The sequence below is a fragment of the Melozone crissalis genome, unplaced genomic scaffold, assembly GCF_028551555.1.
Source record: "Melozone crissalis strain CALT ecotype California unplaced genomic scaffold, PUWL_Pcris_2 ptg000033l_1, whole genome shotgun sequence".
Lineage (NCBI taxonomy): Eukaryota > Metazoa > Chordata > Aves > Passeriformes > Passerellidae > Melozone > Melozone crissalis.
Genome location: NW_026535811.1, coordinates 5,257,800 through 5,278,026, shown reverse-complemented (window position 1 = coordinate 5,278,026; position 20,227 = coordinate 5,257,800). Strand labels below are relative to the sequence as shown.

The window sequence follows — 20,227 nt, the reverse complement described above, 5'->3', positions numbered from 1 at the left end:
AATGTGGAGACAACAAACTGCAGAGGATGCATCTTACTGCTGTACCTTTAGGGGCTTTGCCCTCAGTTTTAACTTGCAGGATAAGCTTTTATTCAACTGTAAACCTAAAAACCCACTCAGACCAAAAGAATGCCACTTGATTTGTTAAGTAGTAAAGACTAATGGGACTGACTCTGAAGCTGCAGGTTAGGGGATCTCTTCTGCTGGGTGTAAGCAAATAGTGACAGACTTGCAGGGCTTTTGGATTCTGTTCTCAAGAGGCCTGCCTGGGGGAAGAGACCCTGACTGGTCCTCAGGTCACCCATTATCCCAGGAACTCGTCACACTGCTGGTCCTTCCAACGTGCAAGTGCAGCCCTTGGGGGAAAACTGTCGAAAGCTTCTTGTGCCATTTGGTTAATAAAAGTGTTTCCACCTTGACAAGAAAGTTCTTTCCAGCTTCATTGTTCAATATTCAGTTCAAGTGAAGGGGTATGTACATTTTTCCCTCTGCTAATGGGACACTGCTGTAAGACCATGCCCCCAGGTTGCACTTTAATAAATGGTACAGTTTTCAAAAACAATGTGTAGACTACTTCTGTGCTTCCACTCTCCCCATTTTAGTGCAGGCACCAGAAGAAAAGGTGCTTTTACTTACAGGAAATTTGATTATTCAAGGCACAGGGACAGGACTAGAGTGCCTCTACTGCTGGCAGCTGCATCAGAAGCCATGGTGAATTAGAAGAATGCCATGAGTACTTACACAAAAAATTTTCAGGTGGACACTGAAAGTCTGCAGAGCTGTAGCAGCCATCAGAAATGAAAATTTTATTTAAGTTAAAAAACCCTAAAAAATATTTACATACTTGGAAAAATCCTGAGGCAGCTGGATCACAGGTGACACATTTGTCACCTTGTGTGATTAGGTATCAAACAACCTGAGTCCAAGTTTGTTCAGCCTGAGACTACAAAATATATTCAGGTTGCATTGTCAAAAAACTTTCCCTGTCCCTACTCCACCCTTTTCTTTATATTTTTTTCTGTCAGTTTTATTTTTCAAGGAAACAGGAGGATGGTGATTGATACTGAAAGTATCCTGGTGTCACCCCTCTCTGGGCACACCCCACCCTGTCCTTCAGGGATCTGTTCCCTCTTGCTTCCAGCTTCTTATCAAGATAAACCTGATTCCCACCCACCCCTGCTGATGAACCACCCATTCCATAGCCTGAGGCCTTCCTGGGGACATGCAGCATGGCTCAGCTGCAGGAGCAGGGCTGGGAAGGGAATAACTAAAGCAAAATCCTACAGCTGCTTAGGAGAACCACAGAGGACAGGCCCTGTGCCCACTGGGCTTGTGGAGGCACAAGGCAGGCTCTGCACTAAATCTGCTGCTGCTAAATTAAAAAAAATATTGTGAAAGGAAAGAGGCAGACACTACTCCCTACAGGTACTGGCAGAGCTGGCAGGCAGCTCACACTACTATTACTGCTGTGCTAGTCTACAAAAGCCTATCTATGAAGCCCTGCCATCCATTTCACAGCTGTATTTCAAAAGTTAGGGATAAATAGAGTCATCTTCATCCAGCAGAGAAAGTCCTCAGTAATGTGGAAGCTGTACACAGGCCTGGAGAGCTCACTCACCCAGCTGGAGGGAGAGAAACAGAAGGGGCATTATGAACAGCAGCAGGGTTCTTGTCCCGTGCCAAGCCCTGCCCTGTGCCTGCCCAGGGCAGCTCCAGCGTGCACCAACACTGCCACCTGCCGCGGGGACACGGCCATGGGGACAATGAGGGACAGCCCCGGGGCAGCTCCAGCGTGCACCAACACTGCCACCTGCCGCGGGGACACGGCCATGGGGACAATGAGGGACAGCCCCGGGGCAGCTCCAGCGTGCACCAACACTGCCACCTGCCGCGGGGACACGGCCATGGGGACAATGAGGGACAGCCCCGGGGCAGCTCCAGCGTGCACCAACACTGCCACCTGCCGCGGGGACACGGCCATGGGGACAATGAGGGACAGCCCCGGGGCAGCTCCAGCGTGCACCAACACTGCCACCTGCCGCGGGGACACGGCCATGGGGACAATGAGGGACAGCCCCGGGGCAGCTCCAGCGCGCACCAACACTGCCACCTGCCGCGGGGACACGGCCATGGGGACAATGAGGGACAGCCCCGGGGCAGCTCCAGCCCTCGGTGGTGCCAGCCAGCTGGGGCAGCAGCACAGTCCAGTCTCACACAAGTGACATGTCTGGCATAACTCAGCACGCTGGAGCCAAAGGGAGTGAAGGGAAGGGCAGAGTTGAAGGACACGGCACAGTGACACCGTGAGCCAGCCCAGCTGCAGGTTGCTGCCAACGCTGTCCCTGGCAAGGCTGCAGTGCAGGAGTGTCCCCGTCTCTGCCCAAGTGCCAACAGAGAACAAGAACAGATTTGACTATTTATAATTGCTAGTGTTAATTCTCAAGAGCAATTCCTTTCCCCTTCCAGCTCTCCCAAGCTGTGGGGAGCTGAGGAAGACAAGAGCAGAGAGCTCAGCGTCAAGACACTGGGGAAATGGAGCCAATAGAGCTCAGGTCAGGCTTTCTTTCCCCGAGGGAATGAAAGAATCATTAACCAGAATGTTACTGGTAGAGCTCCCTGAGGAGTTTGCAGGAGGAGAGGAGCAGGCACAGCTCTCTCTGCCTGACAGAACAAATGCACTCTGTTCACTGGCTGCTCTGAGGGGGAGGGCAAGCAGATGTGACATGCCCCCTCAAGCACACTCATTTGCAGAGCTCTGCAGGGACTGACTCTGCCTTCTGGCCCAACCTCCAGAGCACTACAGGGAAAGCAGCAGGCAGTCCAGAGCTAGGCCACCCCTCAGGGAATAACCCAGGACAGCCAAAAGGCTGGCTGTGACTCCCACAGAGCAGTCTGACAGCACTCACCATATCAACAATGTAGTTGTGGAACTGCCGGTTCATGTAGTTCACCGTGGTGTCGAAGACACGGCGCAGAAGGAAGGGCACTGTATTCACAATTTTCTTAGTCAAGACCATTGCTAGCACCAACATGGCCTTCTCCCGTTCCATGTCTGAGGGGATGGCTTGCATGAGCTCTCCCACCACCCTGGACATGTGCCGGGTTATCTCCTGTGTGGGAGGAAGAGAGGGATCTCAGCGCCACAGCAAGGGCTCTCAGCATGGCAGGACTGTGCTAATAACTGCTGTGCTTCTTGCAACACCCCAGGGTCTGCTCCCCTTCCTCCCAGCCATGGCAGCCAGCTGTTATATAAAAAACACCCCCAAAAACTATAGCACTTGATCCAGATGTAGATCTAATCCTTGGATAGCCTTCCTTTTCCTTTTTAACACAAGAGACCTCAAAATCTACTTCCCTTGCACAGCAGCAAGGCATGTTAGATGCTGGGCCAACTGCATCTAGGAGGGGCCTAAACCCACTGCTACTCCCAACACTGTGCCTATGAACACTCACAGCATCAGAAAAGGGTCTCATGACTTGCTGTCTCTTCAGTGCTCAGTAACAAGCACAAGTTAAGCCCCTGTCACTAACCTGCTCAATTTTTACCCATGTGATGGTCAGCAGATATACAGGACTTGGCACCAAAGTGCAAAGATCTTAAGTACCAAAACTAAGCCTTAGCCAGACTATTCATTTTCCAAGGTAAACCATGGGGCCATCAAAAGAAGGACAAAATGCCTCCAAGTCAGTCCCTTTCCACAATCACCATTTCATCTGCAGAAAGGAGATGAGCCCAAGGAACCCAATTTACGCATTAACTTCTGCCACAGAATCATCTCTAACAAATCTTCAAAGGTAAATGTTTGGGATTAATTTTCAGATGCCTTCAAAGTCTCAGCAGGAAGGATGCAGAATATTTAAAAGGAGAACTGCTTATCAGGCTGCTTTTCACTCACCTCATTAGACAGATTCTCATTCAAAAAATGCTGCACTAGGCCATTTACTACTCTTTCTTGGATCTCTCTATCAAACTGGTCTCCAATCTCAGCGAGCTGAGCAGCAATGATCCGGATAACCTCTTCATTTGTTGGAGCCAACCCTGCCAACACAAAGAGCAGAATTTAGTTCACAGGCTGTAGTCAGATCAGGTTCAGTACAGGTCACAGTATTTTGCTAATATCCATTAGCAACCTCCTTCCCAGCCCTGAGTGTATTCATGACAGGTCTGAGCACAATTTCTTTAAGTGTACCCAGGTTGCTTACAAGAAATTGTGGCAAACAGGGTATCTGTAGTTTAGGTAAAGTGCAGCCTCACCCTGCCCAAAAAAATCATTGCAGGGCATGTTAGAACATCTCCAACCAAAATTTGAACAGGACAGTTACTGCCAACATCCTCCCCAGAAAGGGGAATTGAGAAGCTCTGCAACACATTCAAGGTCTTTTTCAACCTAATTATTCTAGACTTGAAGTGATTTGTCAGGACTTATCTCTTAAGCACCACCTAAAATACAGGACCTAAAATACAGCAGTCATAGAATAGTTGGAGTGGGAAGGGACCTTGAAAGGCCATCTCATCCAGACTCCCTGCAATAAGCACGGATATCTTCAACTAGATTAGACTGCTCAAAGCCCCAACCAAACTGACCTTGAATGTTTCCAGGGGTGGGGCATCCATCACCTCTTTGAGCAACTGTGCCAGTGTTTTACCACCCTCACTGTAAAATCTTCCTTACATCTAGTCTGAATCTGTCCTTTTTCAGCTGAGAACCTTACACCTTGTCCTACCTGCTTTTGGCATGAGACCTACACAAATTGGTGTGAAAGGGCTATTTCCTGTGGCAGTTCCTCCTCACCCTGCTTCAGCTGAGGTCAATGTGCCAGCTGACACACCCTGGGCAAGGGGCAGCAGCCACCCTGCAGATGGCTAGCAAAGCAGGAACAGGACCAGAAGCTACTTGAGGAACAGTTTTCACCAGACTGGTAGGGCAGAAAGGGATTCACCCAGTACCAGAAGTCAAGTAGTTCCAAGATCCTAGCCCAAGTATTGACACTGCCTGAGGAGCAGTGGGAGGCCTAACTTAACTGCTTAGTATCACACTCCTTTGAGGGCAGCTACCATCAGTAGCAGCTTTGTGCCTTTTTCTGGTGTACTGCAGACAAAACCCAGTGACAGGTGCTCTAGAAATCCAGGGAGAGAGAAAGTGCTAAGCACTAAGTGTTAAATTCCCAACCAACAGCCACACAGTGAAGTTTCTCAATAGAGAAAACATTACTCCTCTGAAACAGACAGTAAATACAAACAAAGATAGGAAATGGGGAAAGAAAGCCACCATCACGTGGGATGGAGCAAAGCTTGCTCACCTACGTCACCGTTCCGGAAGTGGCCGCTGCGATTGCCGTCGGTCTGCAGCTCATCGTCATCGCTCCCTTGGCACAACATGATCTGCTGGCTTTGCAGGGAATGCAGCTGCTCCTTGAACTTACAGTCAGAGGACACCTCCAGGAAGCTGAACAGCAATGCATGCTCCATCTGAAGAGGTCCATTGATCTGAAACATAAGGAGATCACTGTTAAAGCCATGCCTAGAAAATGTCCCGCTCAGAGCATCCAGGCACGCAGTGTTTGCCAACCCTGACACGTCTCTGTGGCCTCCTCTGGGCACAGCATCAGCCAGGGGCTCCACAGGCCTCAGCAAAGGCAGCCTGACTCCTGGCTGTGGACACACACAGGACTGTCCCATGGGGAATGACAGAAGGCTCTGCTCTCACAAACTGGCGTTGGAAACCCAGCTCAGCTCCTCCTCACCTTTCCAGCTGTGGCAATGGCAGCAACCCCGATCTGAGTTCCTCTTTTGAAACAGGTGTGAGCTCACAAAACCCATCCCTTTCCCTTACTCAGACACCTCTGTCTGGAAGGGTTTTACCCTGTGTTTGGGAACTGGGCATTCTACTTGCTGTGCATAAAGAAGGCAGGAGCTCCCCACTTCCATGTAATCAGAGCAGAGCAGTAACAAGGTGGGAAATAGAGATAAGAGCATAAGGCTGCAAAAACCCCAAGGTTCACATTTCTTCTCCCTCTTCAAAGGAACCTCAGCCAGCTCCATAATAAACCTGTTTAGCTCCTCACACAGACCCAAGCAGCTGCTCACAAGAAAGGTGACATGAGATGGCAGATCAGTGCCACCTCCAGTGGCACATTCACCCCCAGTAAACGGGCACATGCTGTCTCCATGGCCACACAACCTGCAGCCTTCAAGCAAGGCACCACACAGTGCCCAAATTAATTAGGTTCAGGAGGTCCACGAGGCAGGCAGACTGATGGGAGCAAGAGGCCACACTGGAGCACCCAGCCTCATAACCCACTAAGGCCTCCAGAAAACCAGGAGACTCCAAAAATTTTAGTTAAACAGGTAAGAGAGTAGGACAGGATATAAGCACAAAAATAAATAAAGAGGGAAAACCTTTACTCTGGTATGCAGATGGTCTGCCTGTAAGTAAATACTTAGGCCTTATTTTATTTAGGGAGAAGAAAAATAGTTAAAGAATGGTTTGTTATGCTGACAATATGCAACCAGGATGAACTTGGTAACTGAAAGGGAATTTTGGGGAGTGGAACCTTGCAAAGCCTCAACATGACCATATCTGACTGGGCAAACAAAAGGAGGAACAAAGTCAACAAAAGGCAGGGTTCAGAAACGGAAACAAATGGAAAATAAAGGATATGATCAGTCAGAGATGAAGAGAAGGCACACCTTCCATGGTCTGAGCATGTTTGCAGACAGTAGTGCAGGTCACCTGGTGGCAATCCCCTTCAACTGCCTGCTGGGTGGTCATTGGGTTTTTCACTGATACTTTTAAATCATATTGTGCTCAAAAGGCTTTGCAGAGGGCAGAGGAGGGGATCAGAACTGTATCTTAACATCAGCTGGGCTGGGGGAGGTTGACAGACATTTCAGTTACAGTTCAATGTGTAAGATTTAAGTGTGCTAAGGAACAGCATCTTAATAGTATTTAACATCACAAAAAGCAATGCAATGCACTGATGACAGGGCTGTGCCCATTCCTTTATTAGTTTGGGCAGTTTGTAGCTTTATCAATGAACATTGTAGTCTCTTACATAGCTACATCTCCAGCTTGCAGTCCCAAAGGGCAGTGTCACACTGAGAGCTGCAGGGAAGCAGCTTGCAGCCTACCTGGTTCCATCCACTTCCTTGTATTCAGAGCAGTGCCAGGAACACTGCAGAAATTCTGGGAAATTCAAGAAGGACACCAGCCAACACTGAGACTTATCCCCTTCAAAGCATCTCAGGACAAGTGTACCAGAGAACCACTGCACACTGTGAACAGCTGAATTCAGACATGTTGGACTCTAACCTGCTCCATAATGGATTCAGGGACAGCAGCTCCTGTCACCCTCTGCTTCAGACCAGAAATCCTCGTCCTGTGAAAGAGTAAGAAAGAAAAGTGTGAAAGGAAAAAAAATTCCCATAAATCCACATCTTGCAGCTGCACTTGTGTCTGGCCATGTCTCATAGTCAATGTCCCTTTTAGTGATGCATAGCCCTATTTCTGGAGAGAGCTGCCCATCACACACTGTCAGTCATGAAAAAGGGCTGAGGAAACTACAACTGAGAATGAGAGGCACAAATCTCCTTCCTGCCATGGAGCAGGGTGATCAGAGAGGAACTCCTGAGCACCTCCTGGGAGCAGGTGAGCTGACATGCACAGCAGAATATTCTGAAATGAAAAACCCAGCTGACACTGCTGCACACCCGCAGGGCCTTGAGGGTGCCTCTCCCCACCCTCCATGCAAGAGATCCACGTGGAAACTCGGGCTCATTTCAACACTTCCCAACAAATATCTATGATGGGGAAGGTTGGATCAAGTGCCAACAGAGGCCTCCAGTCACATGAGTGCACCTCTGCAAAGCCTCCAGGGAGGCTAGCTAGGAAGAAGGGAGAGAGCAGGACAGAGCCCCAGGGAAGAGGCTCCCAGCAAGGGAGAGCACAGGGCACAGGGGAGCCTCCCTCTCTCCCCCACAAAGGGGAGATGTGGGAGCACAGTGCTCCCTCCTCATCCTGCCAGGAGCAGCTGGGAGTGGGTCAGAACCTTGCATTTGGTGCCTCAGACACACAGTCCCACACAGCTGCACACACAAATCTCTGGCTCAACTCCTGAGGAGCAGGGCCTGGCTGAAAGTGGGCACTGCCTCCCTACCAAGCCTTCTTCACCCAGGGCAACAACCTGGCTGTTGTGCAGGCACTTCTAAACCAAAAATGGGCAAGGAACCCAAGCAAAAGGCCTGCTAACCATCAAAGATCTGGGCTAGTGATAAATGACTGTTTCACAGCAATCCCTCACATCTGTGTTTGAAATAACTAAGCATGCTGGTAGAATAGAGGGAAGTGAAAGCAGAAAGAAATTCAAACTCTGAAGCAAACCACAGTCATATTTCAAGAGATCATGAATCTCCCAACTTCTCAAAGGCTCTTAGAGGTCCAAGACCAAAACACAATCAGCAATATGTCTGAAACACACAGCAGCCCCCAGAAAGCCTCTTAACCATGAGCTCTTCTTTTAATGAAATTATGCCAGACTAACAGCTACAACACAGGCTCATCCCTTGCTGCTTTGCATTTCCCTCGGCTCCATTCAAATCCCTGTTGCTGCTACTCACCTCTGCCCAAAGGAGTGTTCTGGCTGGGGAGAGTCCTGTCCTGTTCTTTGGGACCTGCAGGGGCTCTGAAACAGGTCAGGGTGACTTCTCTTCTGGGCTTGACTTTGCTGGAAGAGACACAGATGTTAATTCAGCTTTGAGAACTCAAAACAGAGCACTGAGATTAAGAGGAAAGTGGAATTCCAAAGTCTTAATGATTAAAAATTTTGGATGATATCAGCATGATTACTTTTGACTTTTTTTGGTTTTTTTTTTTTTTTATTTTTGGAGATTCCTTTAAGGAATTTGACTTCTCAGCAGGAACTTCATGAGTATTGAAGCCCTTTGCATTGATTCAAAGTAGTTATGCAAAACTTGAGGTTCCTGTAATTACTAGTTAACTAAAATTAAAAATAATTTGCCCTGTATTGTAGAAGTAGGAAGCCATTTGGGGGTGGAGAGAAATCCTTTTTCCTCTTCTCTGCTGTGTTTTTGACCACCCAAGCAGAATTTTCTTAGCTGAGGGCAGGTATTGCCTTCAGGGTCATTCACTGCATGGGTGGTCAATCTTTGCTTTAGGAAATTCAGTTTGTCAAGTTGTGTTCAGGCTCCCTTGTCTTCATTTTTTGCCATATTAGTACTTTGGAGTGTGGTGGAACTTTTCATTATTCTGAAAAGTATATACAATATAGGGCAAATTATTTTTAATTTTAGTTAACTAGTAATTACAGGAACCTCAAGTTTTGCATAACTACTTTGAATCAATGCAAAGGGCTTCAATACTCATGAAGTTCCTGCTGAGAAGTCAAATTCCTTAAAGGAATCTCCAAAAATAAAAAAAAAAAACAACCTAAAACCAAAAAAAGTCAAAAGTAATCATGCTGATATCATCCAAAATTTTTAATCATTAAGACTTTGGAATCCTGGTAGTTCTAGAATCAGATTGAGACTGTTTCTGGCAGAGGGACAAAGGTTACCTTGTATTGGGTAAAAAGAATCTTTAGTTGGAGAAGGAGATAAGACTGATAAAGGGTACAAACACCATCTGCACTCAGATTCAGAGCCAAACTAGAACATTTGTTAAGGCTGCTTCAGGACTGCTGAAATCCTGCAATGAATTTTTACAGAATATGGTATTTTAATTGAAACATCAACTAATTTTAATACATTGTTCATTTTTCATTCAATTCACTCATTAGCCAAATGAACTTTGTGAGGAGCTCATATTCCTTTGTGAGAAATGAGGTGCTTCTGAGAAATCACTAAATGCCTTGAAGTGTTCAACACATAAGACTACAACCAGCTTTTTAGACTACAACCAGTTCTTCCTCTCTTTCTTAGAAAAACAATGAAGGGGGTACTTTAACCACTGAAATCAGTTCTACAGCATCAAGGTAGGGCATGTTCATTCCAACTCAACACTGCATGGGATGCAGGACTGTGGAAGAGGCTTTTGGCAAGAAAACAATTACAGTTGGGGAAGCACATCCACCAGCAGCCTGTCAGTGCAGTAGGAAAGACCTCATTCCACCCACACACAGAGTTCTCACCAGTGAATTCTGGCATTTTTCTCAAGTGAATTCTGGGGTTTTTCACAAGTGAACTCTGTGGATGCTTCCTCCAAGGCAATCACAGCTCTTTAGATGGGCTGAGCACAGCCTGAGGGATGGGACTGACTGCTCTCCAGCCACACAGCTCCTTCAGGTCTGGTGTCCCATCTTCTGTTTCTCTCTCTCATCCTTTAAACCTCCCAAGGAACTCACCAGAGGAGCTGTTCCCATGTGCAGCCCAGCAATGAGGGGTGGCATCACTAGAGGCAAGAGCAGGCAGGGCCAGAACCCCCTGACTCCAGGGGAAGGAGAGATGGCACTGCAAGTTCACAGGGTGGAAAAGAGGGAGAAGCAGGGACTGCAGGCAATTGGCACTCCATGCCTCTGTCCCACATGAAGCAGCGAGGGCTAATCCAAGGAAAAGCCTCACACACTGTGTAACACCACGGTTTCCTGCTGGGGGAACTCCCCACAGCTCTCAGGGCTGCCACAACAGCAGCAGGTCCCAGAATCCCTGCAGCAGCGCTGAGTCACCCTACAAATCAGTTTGCATCTCCACACCTGTGCTTCAAGACAGCTCAGAAAGGAAGCCAGCCCACAAACAGCGCCTCTGCTTACCATCACTTCCCTCAGATTGCTCCCCTCCCCTCCCAGCTCAGCCTGGAGTCACTAATTCAGCTCCAGCAGACAAGTCTGGTCACAAGAACACTGCTTTCAGCAGGGAAGGCACAGGCCTGCAAAGACTGACTCCTTTAATGTCTGGACTGTGGGTCAATGGAGCTGTTGTGTGAGCTGTCAAGATGTTTATGTCTCACGTTTGAGTTAGGAGCAATTAAAATCTCCAAAGCAGAAACCACAATAAAGCATCAGTCACTGCAAAGTTAAAAACTTCCAGTCTGAGCATTGCTTTCCCTGTGTGGCAGCTGAAAGGTGAGAATTTGGGTGTGGCAGACAGGATGACATCATTATTGGGAGAAGTAAAGCAGTGATTATTTCTCCCTTCCAGGGCCTGGTGGCACTTCCCTGTCCTGCAGGAAGATATTTCACTGCTGAGCTACAGAGCCAGGGCATCATTTTACAGGCCGAGAAACCAAGTATTTGGCATGTCCTGACACTTTAAATCCATATATCAAACCATAACCACTCAATTTTACTGTCTTCATGAGAACCTGCCACTGGCACAACTACTTTACATATCCATTACTGGAAAAGAAAGAAAGAGAAACAGCACCACAGACTTAGGAAGTTCCTTACTTGAGGATATTCTCAGCAGTGCCACTGTTTGTCTGCAGCACTTAGGTCAGGAGAGTGTAAGCAAATACCACATCACAGAGCCCAAAGTCGCCAAAAGCAATGCTCCACTTCCAGCCCATAAACCCAAGAGAACTAAGCAGCCCAGGGAAGGCACCTTGCTGGTGTGCCAAAGCAACAGTGCTGAGTAAATAGGATGTCATCATCACCACAGGAAACCTGCCCCCACTGCTCCTTACCCTGCAAAGGATCTGCCAGCCTGTACCAGTGTTCAGATTCTGCCTCATTTGAGACTCACCCCTAAAGCAGAATTTGCTTTTAGGCTTTGGAAACAGAAGCAGCGTGGTGGGAGGACAGAGACACTGCCATGTGTAAGCCAGGGGAAGGATGGGCTCAACAAGACCCTCTGGCCACGTGTGGATGCTCACACACACAGAGCTGTGAAAACTGTAAAACTAAAGGATGGTTTGGTACAGCTGGTTAACACCAAAGCCATTGGCTTACTGAGTGTCAGGACTTTCCCAGCCACAGGGAACACTGCTCCCAAACCAAGGGTATTTTGACTTAGAGAAGATGCAACATCAAGAGCTCGTTTGGGAAGTACTTGGCAAAACTGACAAGCCATGAGGAGCATTCTTGGGGACAGCAGCAGCTCAGTGGCCCAGAGCAGGACACACCTCCTGCCTCAGTCACTTGTCATTTATTTGCTTGGCTCTTGGGAGGAATGCCCTGTTAATCAGGAATCATGAGACTACTTAAAATCCAACCAGGACAACCTCTGCCTTAGCTGGGGCATTTTTACTTTTGATTCTTTAGCACAGAATTATCATCCCAGCCTGGACACCAAGCACTCTCAGCTGTGTACTTTGGCTTAGAAATACATTTCACTCTTTGTTTAAAGGGTTTTTCTTCTTTGGAAGAAAAAGTTTATTAGAGACAATTCTAAAAAGAAGCTCTCAGTAGGCTTTTTTGATAGAAATTTATGTAAGTTTCTGAAGAAATTTATGTCATTTTCTTCTGTCTTTTCACAATGACGTGAATTGCAGCAATCTTCCAATTATCAGGGCAGTGCTTTGACTTCTTAGGAAGAAAACCACCCAAATCCCTCATCAATCGCTCTTCTCATCTGGCTCAAAAACCTCTGGTGAGCACCCCACGCAGCACATGAATGAGTAAGGAGCAGCACTGCCACGTTACTAATGCTCTTTACAAACCAGGTAGGCAGGAACTTTCCAGCAGCGTGGTTTGTGTGCTGGAGCAGTGACAGAGGCAGCATGGCAACATTTCATTCCTCAGCAGCCAGCCTACACACACAGCTGGGCTTAAACTGAGTCAGCAGCAAGCCTGCAGCTGGAATTGGAATGCAGCTGACTACAGCTGGACCCAAACAGAATTTCCACATGTTTTGGGCACAGCCAAGCCTAAGAGGCAAGGGCAGGACTGGGATCTTGGCTGGCAGAGCGCACGCAGATTCTTGGATCTGGCACTGGGCTGGTTTTCCCCTCTGTGTTGAGCAAGGGAACTCCAGCCTGGAAAGCTCCTCCTGCTCTCCACCCCCTCAGAAAGGCCAGGGAAATACTTCTGTCTTTGCTTGGGGCCTGGCTGGAGGGAGCAGAGCAAGCCCTGATGGAAAAGCACCATCACCACTAGCACACCAGCCTGCTGCTCTTACAGGGCTGGCTTCCTGCTCAAAGTGTAAATATTGCAGCCCAGCAGCTGCAACAGAGCCCTGCTACAATGGCACAGGGCATGAATGTGCAAGCAGTTCTTATGTTTGCCTCTTGGAAATGATGGAAAAGCAGGAGGCACTGAGGAATCACAGTTCCAGTGTTTGGACATCATCAAGGAAGGACAAACAGACGGAGAGCAGGCAGTACTGGGACAAACTGCAGCCATCACTGGTGATGTGCAAGTGATGGTGTCCAAGCAGGGAATGCAGGAATTGCTCCTGGATTTAGAGCATGCCCCAGCTGGGCCATGGGCACTGCACCCTTGCAGAGCTGTTTTTACACCTGAGCAGTGACAAAGTGCCCAGACTCTGCAGCAGACACAGCCCCAGCACCTGATTCATGTTTGAGTCATGCTGGGAAGAAAACAATGACACACAAATATTTCAAAAAACTGAAGAGAAGTTTCTGTTTCCTGAAGCTGTTTAGCTTTATCTTGCAAAGTCAGCACTGTCCCCCTCTCCCCCTTCTGCAGAACAACATTTCAGCATCAGAACAACATTTCAGCATTTCAGCAGCTCCCTGCCTAGCTGAAACAAGGGTGCTGATGCAACAGCCAGGATTGTACTCACGGAGCTGCTCAGGAATGATTCAGTGCACTGGACAATTTACTGTCAAGGGAATTCTCAGAGCTGGTATTCACCAGAATTACTTCAGTGGAGCCTGCTCACCCTCTCAGGCTCTGAACATTCAGCATAAAAACATCCAAAGCATTTCTAAGAAAGCGGTACAAAGACAAATCTTCACAGCTGCACGCTCATGTGCTCTGACAGCATCCACAACCCTGTGTGTCAATATTCGAGATCTTCCCCAGAAGATAAAAATGAATTTTCAGCAGGCTCCCCTCCTCCTAAACATCAAGTGTATGAGAGATGTAAATGTCTCTTCCATGCCTCAGTTTTATGAAACAACTGTGCCCCAGCAGAGACAGCCAGAGATGATCCTCAGAAGCAAAGTCTGGCACAGATCCTTTGATTCCCTTCTCCCACTGCAACCTCCATTCCCACCACGACAGTTAAACTGATGAAGCCAGTACAAAAATATTTTTTAAAAAGTAATCACAATAATCTTGAAGGAATCTCTTATGACAGGAGCCCAGAAATCCCCAAGAATCTTAAAAAGAAAGTTGTGCATCAAACCAGACAACCAAAAATAACAGTAACTCCAAGCAGCACTCACACTGTGATCAAAGCAGTTTGACAGCAGCAGCTCATACAGTGTCAGCATAAAAGAAAGCATCATCTCTTTTAAACACCTTTCTCAATGATACAGAGCTAAGAAAATACTCATTCTCAAAGAAATGCTGCAGGAGCATTTGGGAACTGTGACAGGAAAATTGCAAACTGCAAATTCCTGCCTGCAGGAGTACACTTTGCTAGTGCCAGGCAAGCAGGAGATGCCTCAGCACGTTGTTTTTCCACTCAGCACCTACAGGCTCTCTTAGCTGTAGTCTAAACACACACAGTGAGAAAAGATCTGTTCTTCTAGGAGAAAACACATGACTGTGCATGAAACAGAGCGAGACCATTTCACTTTCAGTTCTACCTTAGGAGGAATAGGCTGATGTTGAAACGCAGGAAGAGCTTACCAAGCCAAAATACAGCAGCTGCTGATCTAAGGGGATTTGTTTCACGAGGCTGCCAACCCAAAGGTGTCACAGCAATTACACTGAACAGCCAGAAGCTACACTTACCAAGGGACATATGGGAACTTTAAAGATGAAGGAAATAGTCCAGAATATTTGAGAGACCTGGGTATTGCCCATTCTATAAACAGCAGGAAGAGCACTAGAAACTGGCCAAAGGTCACAGCAACAGCATTTCACCAGGAAAGAGCAGGTCTGCAGCCATTTAAACAAGAATGCAACATCTGTGTGTGCCATGATTGCACACACAGCTCTGCTCCCCTGCTGATAGCTCAGAGAAGCTGAATAAAAGCTCTGAGTGTTTACAGGAAAGTGGGGAGCAAGCGACTGAGGCAGGAGGAGCTTAGAGCCACAATGGCACTGTCCTGTCACGGCAGAAAGAGCAGAATGCCCACAGTGCATGAAGGGCTACAGCCCCTTCCTGCTGTTTGATGTCTGCCAGCAAGGGCAGCCCAGGCAGAGCCCACTGTGCCCAGCAGTGCCATGGTGGGGCAGGGACACAGGGACAGCAGCAGGCTGGACCCAGAGCAGGAGCCACCAAGAGCCCAGGGCAGTGCTAACAAGATGGGCTAACCCATGGGGCTACAAGGGGAGGGGGCTGAAGGACTCTTGGAGCAGCCCTTGCCAAGAAGGGTGTGAGAGAGACATCAACACAGCCCCGTGCTCTGCATGGAGCAGCTGCTTCAGGATCCCACCCAGGTGCAAGGAGGGGCCTCATCCACACCACTGGCAGCTCCACAGAGTCCTGCTCTCTGCCCAGGATGGATGAGGAAACAGCAGGATGCCAGGACATCGTTCACTACAGACATCTGGTACAAATCAAGGCAGAAGCTTAACAGATTGCTACCAAACCTAAGGAATGACATTGGGCACTGTGTGACTCAACATTTCCTTCTATATTTTATCCCTCCTTTCCCTATATTCTTCTTGTCTAGGTCAAAAAAAATCAGACTTGCAAAACACTTGCGGAAGGGACCCCCTCCCCCATGCACATACCATAATCATAACTCATAAATAACTCAGTAAAAGCTAAACTCAGCACCCTGCAACCTCTTCCAACCCCAAGCAAAGCCATCCAAAACTGAAAGGGGCTCGGACCTCCAAGAGTTTTGCATGTTTGGCTAAGCCATGAGCTCCACTCACGAATTAGAAATACTTTCATGTACTTGGCTTTGCACGGTACACAGATGTGCAGGTAATTCCAGCCCCCAAAACTCTGTGATCTGGCACAGACAAAAAGCCACAGCATGCCAAGGAAAAAAGGAGAAGGCAGCTCCTTGAGAAAAAAAGGAAACAACCCAAAATCGACAGTAAATGGTGCTCTTTCACTCATGTAGGAACTGCTAAGCAGAGAAAATGAAACCTGCCCATGTGCACACGTTTCCCCTCAGCACAGAAACCGCAGACCAGGCTGGCTCTTTCCTGCTGGGGAGTTCATGCCCAGAGGCCACAGGAGCTGCCTTATCAAGGAACCAACATCTCAAGGCTGCTCCTGCACAGCCACACCAGCTCTCCTTGCACCAGGCACAAACCTGCCCAGAGTTATCACAGACAGCCCCTTCTCCCCCTGCCATGACTCCCAAGCACCAGGAAGGGCTCCAAAGGCGACAGGCACTGGATTTATGTGTCTGCCTGCTCCCACTCTAAACATTTTATTCTATTTCAGAAAAACAACCAATCCTGTTTGATCTGTCAGCTCCTCAGGCTCCTGCTGAGTGTGGATGACTCCTGTCATCCCGTTGCAGAGGAAAAGTACAATTTAGGGGGACATGGCATAAATGACCTCGGGTGAGAGCGTTCAGTGAATACACACACCCCCATCCAATTCCCTAATTACATATCACAGTTCTTACAGGTTCAGGATCTAACAGAAGTCCAGGTTTGCACAGGCAGCCCTGGTGGAGTGCTGTGCACTGTTCTGCTGCACAGTGAGAAACTGAGCTGAACTCACAGCCTCAGCTGGCCTAATCTGGTCTTAAAAACCCAACAAAACCACCTAACCAAAAATCAGGCACATTTTTTCTTCTTCAATTCAGTAAATGTCACCAGATGCAAACAAGAAGGTGCTGGTAAATCAGAAGGGGAGGTTTGTCACACCAGCCTTTCTTGCTACAGGGCAGCCTATCCACAGGTTTACAATCACCTGTTACACTCTGCACATGTAAAATAGAAGTGTTTCACCTCAGCAGGTCCCTAAGCCCTGCCAGTTCCCTCTAATGAAAGACAAGAGACCTAGAAAGGAAGACAAGAAAATGGGAAGAGACAGGTTGCAGAAATCCAAGGGAATAAGGTACTAGAATGCTACTTTTTATACAATGCATTCCCCCAGTGTTTTTGTGTAACACCAGTGGCACAAAAGAGATCTCCAAAAATGGGTGTTGCAAAATTATCCTAAAGACACGGAACAGCACTAAAGTTATGTAAAGAGGTTACAAAAGAGAGGAAAAAAAAACCCACACAGAAAACCCCTTCTTTTTAAATAACACCTTTTAAGATGTTATGCTTCCACAGGCAGGTGAAAACAGTTTCAGTCTGATTAGTGACAAGAAGTTATAACAGAACAAAAACCACTCTTCCCCACAGGCGGACTTTTGCAAAAAGTCCTTTACCAAAAAAACAAACCAAAACAAAACCTTCAGAAACAATTTCCTGTCGGGGAACCACTTTGCTCTTTCCCCCACCAAACACTTTAACCGTTTGAACAGATAACAAGTATCCCATGACAAGATTATGGCCCAGATACTCCAAGAGCCATAAAGAAAAGTTCACCGTTTCTGAAATAAGCACTGACTTCCTGAATGAAGACTTCAGTGATTTAAGTAACTCTGAAGCACTATGCCTTTTTTTTTATTATTAAAGCTACAAACTATTATCATTTAAAAGAGAGAAGAACATCCCCCCTTCGCCAAACCCAGCAGTTTCAGAGCCAGTGTCACTCCAAGGTACAGAGGCCATCACAAAAGCATGTGGCTTACAGAAATACACTTCTAAGGAAGGAAACCTGCTCACTCCGTCCCTTCCACTTGACACACACTGCGCAGTCTCCGGCTCCAGCCTTCCCTCAGCCCGAACCAACACACCCGAGTGTCACCGGGAACGTGAGCACTGCTCACGGCGAACAAAGGGCCGGGCAAGGCGCTCGCCACCTCCGCGGGCAGCCAGACACCCACAGCTCTGGGGAAGGCAAGGAGCCGCGAGAAGAGCGATGCTGAATAGCTGAACTGACTCATCTGTGCAAGTCACCTGCTCTTCCTTTCAAACACGTTAGGTTAGCGCTATTATTAGAAAACCTTGCCTCGCTGGAGGTGCCACTCCCACATCCCTCGGCTGAGGGAAGGCTGAGGGGTCGCCGCCACACGATTAACTCTGCACTGCCCGGCCAACACCGCTCGTGTCTGACAAGCAGAAACTGAGGGCGAGATGCTGCAATTCACCACGCAGTGCAAAGGCAAAGAGAACTTCGTGTGGTTTTAGGAAATACCACCTAGCGGGAGGGAGGCGGGTCCGCCACAGAAGCAGGGACGAGGGGAGGCGCGGAGCGGCCGGACCCCGCCGGGGGAAGCAGCGGAGGGGCCGGGGTCGATGGCAGAGCGGGGAGGGCGAGGAGGGACGAGCGGGACAGAGGCAGCGACCGAGCAGGAAAAGGAGCAAAGCAAGAAACAACCGCACCGCTGAAACGCAAGGCGGGATTCCGCGGGCAGAAAGGAACCGGGAGAGCGACCGGGAGGCAGAGGAGTCTCCAGCAGCCAGAAGAAAATGCAGAACGCGCGCACGGAGCCCCGCAGGGTCTCTTCACCCGCCAGATTTGGGGGTCTGCGAGCTGCAGCCGGCACCTCCGGCCCCGGCGCTGATGCCCCGCGGCCCAGGAGCCAGCGGGCCCGGCACTCGCCCCGAGCCCGCCACGGCCACGGGGGCCGCGCAGCGCCGAGTCTCGGAGCGCGGCCGGGACGCCGCCCATGCACACCCCGCGAGCTTCCCGCCCGACGCGGTGCCGCCGCCGAACCGCTCCCGCGGCTGGGGAGCCACATGTAACACTCACCGGGACTCGAAGCGCGGCTGCAGTATCGCGCCTGCCGCTTCCGATTTTGAGCGCCCTGCCGGGCCGGCCCCGGCCCCGCCCCGGGAAGGCGGGAGGGCGGCGGGCGGGGGACGGGCGGACGGGGCGGGAAGGCGCGGCGCGCGGCACGCGCTCCTGAGGGCCCGGCCCAACGGCCGCGGGGCTGAGGGCGTGAGGGCCGGCCAGGGCCCGGGATCCGCCGGAGCCGCCCCATCCGCGCTCCGCCACAGTTCTCCCGACCTCGCTCTGGAGTTCTGATGGGTCCCGACCTGGTGCTGCTTGGCCAAAGGCTCCTCGTACGCCATCTACAGCCACTTCTCTCCCCGCCATATAAATGCAGACTTTCGTTTAAGATCGTTTTATAGGCATAAAATCACAGAGCTACAGGAGCAATTATGTTGGAAAAGACCTCTGAGGTCATCGGCTCCAACTTGTGACCAGACACCGCCTTGCCAACATGGCACTGAGTGCCACATCCAGTATTAAACACCTGCAGGGACCGTGGCTCCACCAGCTCCCTGGGCAGCCCATTCCAATCTAATCACCTTCCTGTGAATAAATTATTCCCCATGTCCAACCCGAACCTCCCCTGGTGCAGTTTAGGACTTTGTGCTGTCATTCTGTCACTTGCTGCCGGAGAGAACAGGAGAGCTTGCTACAACCCTCAAGTCTAGTAATACAGCCCCACTTCAACAAATTACTACTTAATACAGCCTTACACTTCAACGTAGCTCTGTTTAGAGCAATGCTTACCTGGCATTCAGTACAGATGTCCTTCCTGACACAGTTTCCTTCCAAAAGTGCCCAGTCACGATGCCAGTGCCACACTCAGGTTTTGGATGGCCCCGCAGAGTGTGCTGGGGTGCCTGACCTTAGAGCGCTTTTTAAAGTCTGGGATTCTAAGAAACAGAGCCAATTCTGATTCATGTTTGAGTCACGTTGGCTTTCCATTGGGAATAGTGTTGGGAAGAAAACAGTGGCACACAAATATGTAAATTTCAAGGAACTGAAGAGAAGTTCCTGTTTCCTGAAGTTGGTTTGTCCTGAAAAGTCAGAACCCCCCCAAGTAGCACTGTCCCCCTCTCTCCTTTCTGCCCAAAGTGTGTTTGTTTATTTGAGAAATCACTGTGGGTCTTTTTATATCCGTTTGTTTCTGGTATCTGAGTAATATGGATTATATATTTATATAGAACATGTGAATAACCAAAAAGAGATGTTATCTCTTGCTTACAGAAAGGCATGTGATTTCTGCATCTGAGAAATGCACCACACACTCAGCAGGTTAGGAAATACTAGTTTATCCACTTTCCTGGTACCCACAGGCATAATAGCCCTTTTTCCAGAGCTGGTTTCTGGAGCAGAGTTGGTGGTTTTTTTGTTTGTTTTTTTTTTTGTTGGTTT

At 48.8% G+C, this 20,227-nt stretch overlaps 1 protein-coding gene across 1 annotated transcript; it reads right to left on the bottom strand.

Moving 5' to 3' along the window:
- Window positions 1-807: 807 nt before the first annotated feature.
- On the bottom strand, window positions 808-18,839 carry BID (BH3 interacting domain death agonist). The gene is made up of 7 exons (XM_054281873.1): window positions 18,809-18,839; window positions 8,618-8,714; window positions 7,314-7,380; window positions 5,302-5,488; window positions 3,897-4,039; window positions 2,907-3,110; window positions 808-1,622 (listed from the first exon to the last, which is right to left on the bottom strand). The coding sequence occupies exons 3-7, from the start codon at window positions 7,320-7,322 to the stop codon at window positions 1,611-1,613; spliced, it is 555 nt and encodes a 184-aa protein (XP_054137848.1). The 5' UTR covers window positions 7,323-7,380; window positions 8,618-8,714; window positions 18,809-18,839; the 3' UTR covers window positions 808-1,610.
- Window positions 18,840-20,227: the final 1,388 nt, after the last annotated feature.

Bases quoted from the DNA above. Each gene is read 5' to 3' on its own strand.
- BID (XM_054281873.1), bottom strand. The intron at 4,040-5,301 runs GTGAGCAAGCTT...TTGTGTTGGCAG, and splicing joins CTTCCGGAACGGTGACGTAG to GGTTGGCTCCAACAAATGAA. The intron at 3,111-3,896 runs GTGAGTGAAAAG...CCTCCCACACAG, and splicing joins ATGAGAATCTGTCTAATGAG to GAGATAACCCGGCACATGTC.